Source organism: Gorilla gorilla, chromosome 7 (genome assembly GCF_029281585.2).
Source record: "Gorilla gorilla gorilla isolate KB3781 chromosome 7, NHGRI_mGorGor1-v2.1_pri, whole genome shotgun sequence".
In the NCBI taxonomy this organism is placed as follows: Eukaryota; Metazoa; Chordata; class Mammalia; order Primates; family Hominidae; genus Gorilla; species Gorilla gorilla.
Window position 1 is genome coordinate 54,203,600 of NC_073231.2, and position 6,304 is coordinate 54,209,903.

Consider the following 6,304-nt stretch of genomic DNA (forward strand, 5'->3'; position numbering starts at 1 on the left):
TGATATTCTGAGGAATTTTATATTCTTTATGCTTTTCTGATTTTTCTAAGTTTTCTGCAAAGAGCACATATGGCTTTGATAATCAGAAGAGACTAACAGAAGTTATTGTTGCCAGTGAAGCAGTTAGATATTTTGCTGTTTGAGGGCCTTTCCTCAGTCCTCCTGTGGAAGCAGAAGGCAGTTACTTAATCTATCTAAAGAACAGTTACAAACAATTACCAAACCACCTGTCCACCCTAGGCATTTCTGAAGGCTCTCATTGGAAACGGTAGATTCATTTCAACAAATGTTTCTGTTAGCCAACTTGGAGATGGTGTTTGTTCACCACGAGCTGTGCTAATAGAAGCTTGTGAAGGTACAAGGTGATACAAGTGACAAAAATATGCCCACCAGTTACCTATTATTTCTGATATTTCTTTATTAGACTGTTGTGTTGGGTCTGTTTTAATTTACCTATACCATATATTATGTAGCCATTGAAAAATATGATTTAAAACATGAAGTAATCCCTGTTTTTGTGCCCATGTTTCTCGGATTGTGTTTTTAGGTTCTAAAAGCATTGAAATTGATTCTCCAATGACTCCTTTCCAGAAGTTATTCTTACATGTAAGATCAGATCTGTCAGTGGTTATTTCTATGTATTTGGATATTTAGTTTATGGCACATTTATCTGCATTATGTTATTTCTCAAATCATAGATCTATATTATAATTTTAAGAATCCCTTTCACCCTCCATACTGTATCCAAAGATCACTTTTTTCAAAGGTCACCTAGGCAGAATAATCAAATTAATGCTTTTAATTTGGTAATACTGAAAAGTAAATTGCAATGTATGCACACACAGATTGAAAATCAGGTGCCACAGACATGAGCATGCACAGAGAATTTCTGCATTCTGATGCCTTAGTTTATCAAATAAGGAAAATGTATAAAAAGCTACTCCACAATTGGTGTGTGAATATATTACTTTATCTAAATGCATCTTCTCAGGCCAGGCATGGTGATTGATGCCTATAATTCCAACTGCTCAGGAGTCTGAGGATCGCTTGAGCCCTGGAGTTCTAGGCTGCAGTGAGCTATCACAGTGCCTTCAGCCTGGGCAAGAAAGTGAGATTCTAGCTCTAAAATATTTTAAAATTCATCTTTTCACCTCAGTTTGTGTGCCTCTGCTGGAAAAGAAAGTCCAAAGGTTATCGTTACATTATGCAAATAATATGGGCTTGCAATCAAAAGAGCTGGTTCCTAATTCTCACTTTACTACTAACTTGCTGAGTGACTTCAGGTAAGTCACTTAACTTCTCTGGTTCTCATTTAAACCAAGTGATCTCTTTAAGTCATTTCTAATGTGAAAACTGGGTGATTTAATGAGATATACATTTTGGATAATGATATGGTTAGATTGTGTCCCCACCCAAATCTCATCTTGAATTGTAGTCCCCATAATTCCCACGTGTCGTGGGAGAGACCTGGTGGGAGGTAACTGAATCATAAGGGTGGATTGTTCCCATGCTGTTCTTGTGATAGTAAATAAGTCTCATCAGATCTGATGGTTTTAGAAAGGGGAGTTCTCTTTCACATGCTCTCTCTTGCCTGCCACCATGTAAGACGTGCCTTTGCTTCTCCATTGCCTTCTGCCATGATTGTGAGGCCTCCCCTACCATGTGAAAATGTGAGTCCATTAAACTGCTTTCCTTTATAAATTACCCAGTCTCAGGTATGTCTTTATTAGCAGTGTGAGAACAGACAAATACAGATAAATTGTGGCTGTGCATAGCTTCTCTTCCTCTGGGGTTCAGGAACATTTTTTTCCTTACTCCCTAGTTGGAGCCACTTTGGCTCTATTAATGACTTACCCCAAGAAAACCTCACAGCAAGGACTCAACAGTGATGAGGGAGCTATACTAAAACAATATCTCCCAGATAGCCCAATGGGAGAGAGATTGGTATGGTCATGGGTTTAGTCAGAGCCCAAAACTTGTTGGGTCTTCTCTGGAAGAACCTCCCAGACCTCCCCAGCTAAACTCATAACCACATCCCTTTCCTAGTTTATCTTCTGTGTCCATTTACTGCACTGAAACTTCCTATTCTAAGTCAACGTTTCACCTCCAGATTGACATCCAAGCTGAAATCTGCTAACAGGGTCAGAAAACAGTTCATAAAGGAAAGTAAGCAAAAATGTTGAACCCATTCCAGCTTAATAAAAAAAAAAAGCCCACAATAACAAAATCTAAGGTTCTGTGTGCTTTCCTACCAATATAAAACACAGCTTTCTCCCAGAAACTCAACCATTTTCCATAATCATGATCTTCTATTAACAACTCACATCTTTCCAAGTAGGCACATTCTCTCTGTTCTCTTGTGTCAAAAGTACATAACGTGGTGCAGTGATCCAACTATGGGCTGGCTTCTCTGCAAACTGTCAACATTTCTCTCCCTGCCTTCCTTTTGTTCCTAAGAGCAGTTGTGGATTGGTATAGACCCAAAATGGAAGTTGAAATATGCATTGCATCATTTGTCACATTAGGTACAAAGGAAGCAGCAGAAGTAATCAGAAATGAGGAGCAGGAAATTTCCGATAAACAACTCTGATGGTTATCTGGAAGCTGAATTGAATCACAGGCACAAGAACTTGGAATTGCATTTTGAATTGCAGAATTGGAGGTAACTGCCTCCCACCTATATGATAGTGTCAATTAATCAAAAATTGAATATAGTTTTACAGGCTTAGCATTCCATTCCATTCTGCGACATGTCAGAGAGCATTTATTTATTTAACAGGCTCACATGAAGCACATTTGGATTTGGAAAAAGAAAATCAAAAAGAACCACCCTGGGTGGCCCAGATGTGGATACTATTATGGATGTTGATAGTATTTGGAGGTGAAATGAACGAGTTTTTTTTTACAGACTCAATATTGACCAATGAAAACATGTAACTAATGAATTTAGCCCTGTAGTCAAGCAGTTTAAGCCTTTTTCAACATAGATTAGGAAGTTAGAATGGATGCCTCTCATTGAGTTTGCATTCAGTAGAATAAGTAAAGCTTGTTTAACTCATGCATCTCTCACTGGCCGCCTCTCTCTTTAATTTGGGAATAGAAAAGGGAGTCCACAATTAATTTTAGATTGTGAGAAGAGAGACAAAAAAAGGAGCAGAGAGTTTCTGAGATAACCTAAAATCTTTGCCGCACCCCTTACTAACCCCGGTTTGTGCCCCTTCACTATGGGAGTAGCTCTTGTCATCATTTAAAAAACTTGAACTGCATTTTGAGAGACTTATTGGCCTTGCTTCTGCAGGCTCATAACTCCTTTATGTGCTTGCTCTTGGGAGGAAAAAGCAGATAGACGTTTAAAAGCTGGATGTTCCTGCACACCCCTCTCCTGATGTTTCATTCTTTTCCAGGCAGAAAGATGGTGGGACTCTGTCTCTAGCAAAGGGATATTTCCAGATACTGAGGTGTTGTCAGAGACACCTGGTCAGGGAGGTTAGGAGAAGGGGCATCCATGTCCACCCCCTCCAACTGGCTGCTGCTTTCCTGGCAGGGCTGCACTGGGACACCTCACTTCCTTCCCACTTCCCCTTCCTCCTCCCATTCGCTGTCTCTTTGCACACCCCTAATATGGCCTTTCATAGTAAGAGGTCAATATGTTTTCACACTTGGGAAATCTCATTGAAGAATTTTTGTCAATGGACAAGTCATAAGAAGCCCTTCCATTTTAGGGCTCGTTGACGTCACCAAGAGGCGATAAATATCTGTTGATATAATTGGATGTGAGATTCAGTGTTGAGATAGCAAAATTCTGCCCCTCGTTCCTTGGCAGGGCCCTATGATTTATGCAGGAGCAGAGGCAGCACGCAATCGAGCTGTCAAGAGAGCGTCAGCTTATTAGGCAAATGCTGCGTGGTTTTTGAAGAGGGTCGACACTATAAAATCCCACTCCAGGCTCTGGAGTGGAGAAACTCAGAGACCAAGTCCATTGAGAGACTGAGGGGAAAGAGAGGAGAGAAAGAAAAAGAGAGTGGGAACAGTAAATAGAAAGGAAGACAACCTCCAGAGAAAGCCCCCGGAGACGTCTCTCTGCAGAGAGGCGGCAGCACCCGGCTCACCTGCGAAGCGCCTGGGAAGGTAGGGAGCGCCTGGACGGAACACGCCAGCAACTTTGCGTTGCCTGAGCTGCCGCGATGTGCGCCGCGGAGCCGGCTGCCCCTGCCTGCGTACGTGTGTATGCATGTGTGTGCGCGTATGTGTGTGTGTGTATGCATGTGTGTACGCGTATGTGTGTGTGTGTATGCGCGCGTGCGTGCGTGTGTGTGTGCGCGCGTGTTCGCGGACTATTCCTTAAGATTACAATAGTAGCTGGGATGTGGCAAAAGCAAACTTAGACGGCTGCTCTTCGTTACCCGTGCTGCCAGTTGCTCCTTGCTGGCTGTGTAAAGGAGCTCCCCCACCCCCTTCTATCCTAACCCCCGAGATAAGGCAGCAAGGGCAGGAGTGGAGAGGGAGGACCATAAGGCAGTAGTTCTCAATTTGGAAGAAAATGCTGAAATATCCGGAAGGGAGGTAGTCAGCGCGGGTGGGATCTTAAATCTGTGGCTCTTCTCTAGGATCGGGAAAATTAGTTTTGAGGATTGTTAGGAAGAGGACGCAGGGACCGTCCTTTCAGAGTCTAGAAAGAAGGGTCACTCCTGGCCGGTGAGCGCATGAGCTTAGGTGCGGAGCCCTGCAGGCGCCTCCTTTCCCCGCTCCCCAGGCGCTTCAGCACCGCGGACAGCGCCCATCCGAACCACTGAGGCCAGAGCCCAGCACGTCTAAGGTAGTCCCGTAGGAAGACCCCGTGTGCACCTCCCAGCTGAGCGAACTCTAACCAACTCTTTCTTTCTCTCTTCCCCTCTCTCATTCCGCCCTCCGCCCACCTCTGTGCCGCAGCGAGTGCCCCTAACATGCGGCTGCCGCTGCTCGTGTCCGCGGGCGTCCTGCTGGTGGCTCTCCTGCCCTGCCCGCCATGCAGGGCGCTCCTGAGCCGCGGGCCGGTCCCGGGAGCTCGGCAGGCGCCGCAGCACCCTCAGCCCTTGGATTTCTTCCAGCCGCCGCCGCAGTCCGAGCAGCCCCAGCAGCCGCAGGCTCGGCCGGTCCTGCTCCGCATGGGAGAGGAGTACTTCCTCCGCCTGGGGAACCTCAACAAGAGCCCGGCCGCTCCCCTTTCGCCCGCCTCCTCGCTCCTCGCCGGCGGCAGCGGCAGCCGCCCTTCGCCGGAACAGGCGACCGCCAACTTTTTCCGCGTGTTGCTGCAGCAGCTGCTGCTGCCTCGGCGCTCGCTCGACAGCCCCGCGGCTCTCGCGGAGCGCGGCGCTGAGAATGCCCTCGGCGGCCACCAGGAGGCACCGGAGAGAGAAAGGCGGTCCGAGGAGCCTCCCATCTCCCTGGATCTCACCTTCCACCTCCTCCGGGAAGTCTTGGAAATGGCCAGGGCCGAGCAGTTAGCACAGCAAGCTCACAGCAACAGGAAACTCATGGAGATTATTGGGAAATAAAACGGTGCGTTTGGCCAAAAAGAATCTGCATTTAGCACAAAAAAATTAAAAAAATACAGTATTCTGTACCATAGCGCTGCTCTTATGCCATTTGTTTATTTTTATATAGCTTGAAACATAGAGGGAGAGAGGGAGAGAGCCTATACCCCTTACTTAGCATGCACAAAGTGTATTCACGTGCAGCAGCAACACAATGTTATTCGTTTTGTCTACGTTTAGTTTCCGTTTCCAGGTGTTTATAGTGGTGTTTTAAAGAGAATGTAGACCTGTGAGAAAACGTTTTGTTTGAAAAAGCAGACAGAAGTCACCCAGTTGTTTTTGTTGTGGTCTGAGCCAAAGAGAATGCCATTCTCTTGGGTGGGTAAGACTAAATCTGTAAGCTCTTTGAAACAACTTTCTCTTGTAAACGTTTCAGTAATAAAACATCTTTCCAGTCCTTGGTCAGTTTGGTTGTGTAAGAGAATGTTGAATACTTATATTTTTAATAAAAGTTGCAAAGGTAATCATGACTTTACTGTTTCTCTTCAGTGCTCATACACTGGAAATACTCTCTTAGCTTCCTCCAAATTGTCTTCAGCACCAGAAAAGAAAAGCAAAACTTCCTGCATTATATTTTTCCACTAAAAATGCAAACATATGTCAGTGGCTTACACAGACCCTGCAATCACGTTGGGCTCATCTCTGTGCCATGGACTACTTCTCTGAGGTTGAGTTAATAATTCAGGAAGTTGCTCCCAGCAGCTCTAAAACATGGTAATTCTAAAAGGGAA

General features: G+C 45.1%; 1 protein-coding gene across 1 annotated transcript; it reads left to right on the plus strand.

The window, feature by feature from the left end:
* Positions 1-545: 545 nt before the first annotated feature.
* On the plus strand, positions 546-6,043 carry CRH (corticotropin releasing hormone). Its single transcript, XM_004047110.5, has 4 exons — positions 546-606; positions 2,526-2,662; positions 3,824-4,128; positions 4,930-6,043. Exon 4 carries the CDS (start codon positions 4,944-4,946, stop codon positions 5,532-5,534), a length of 591 nt encoding a protein of 196 aa, XP_004047158.1. The 5' UTR covers positions 546-606; positions 2,526-2,662; positions 3,824-4,128; positions 4,930-4,943; the 3' UTR covers positions 5,535-6,043.
* The last annotated feature ends 261 nt before the right edge of the window (positions 6,044-6,304 follow it).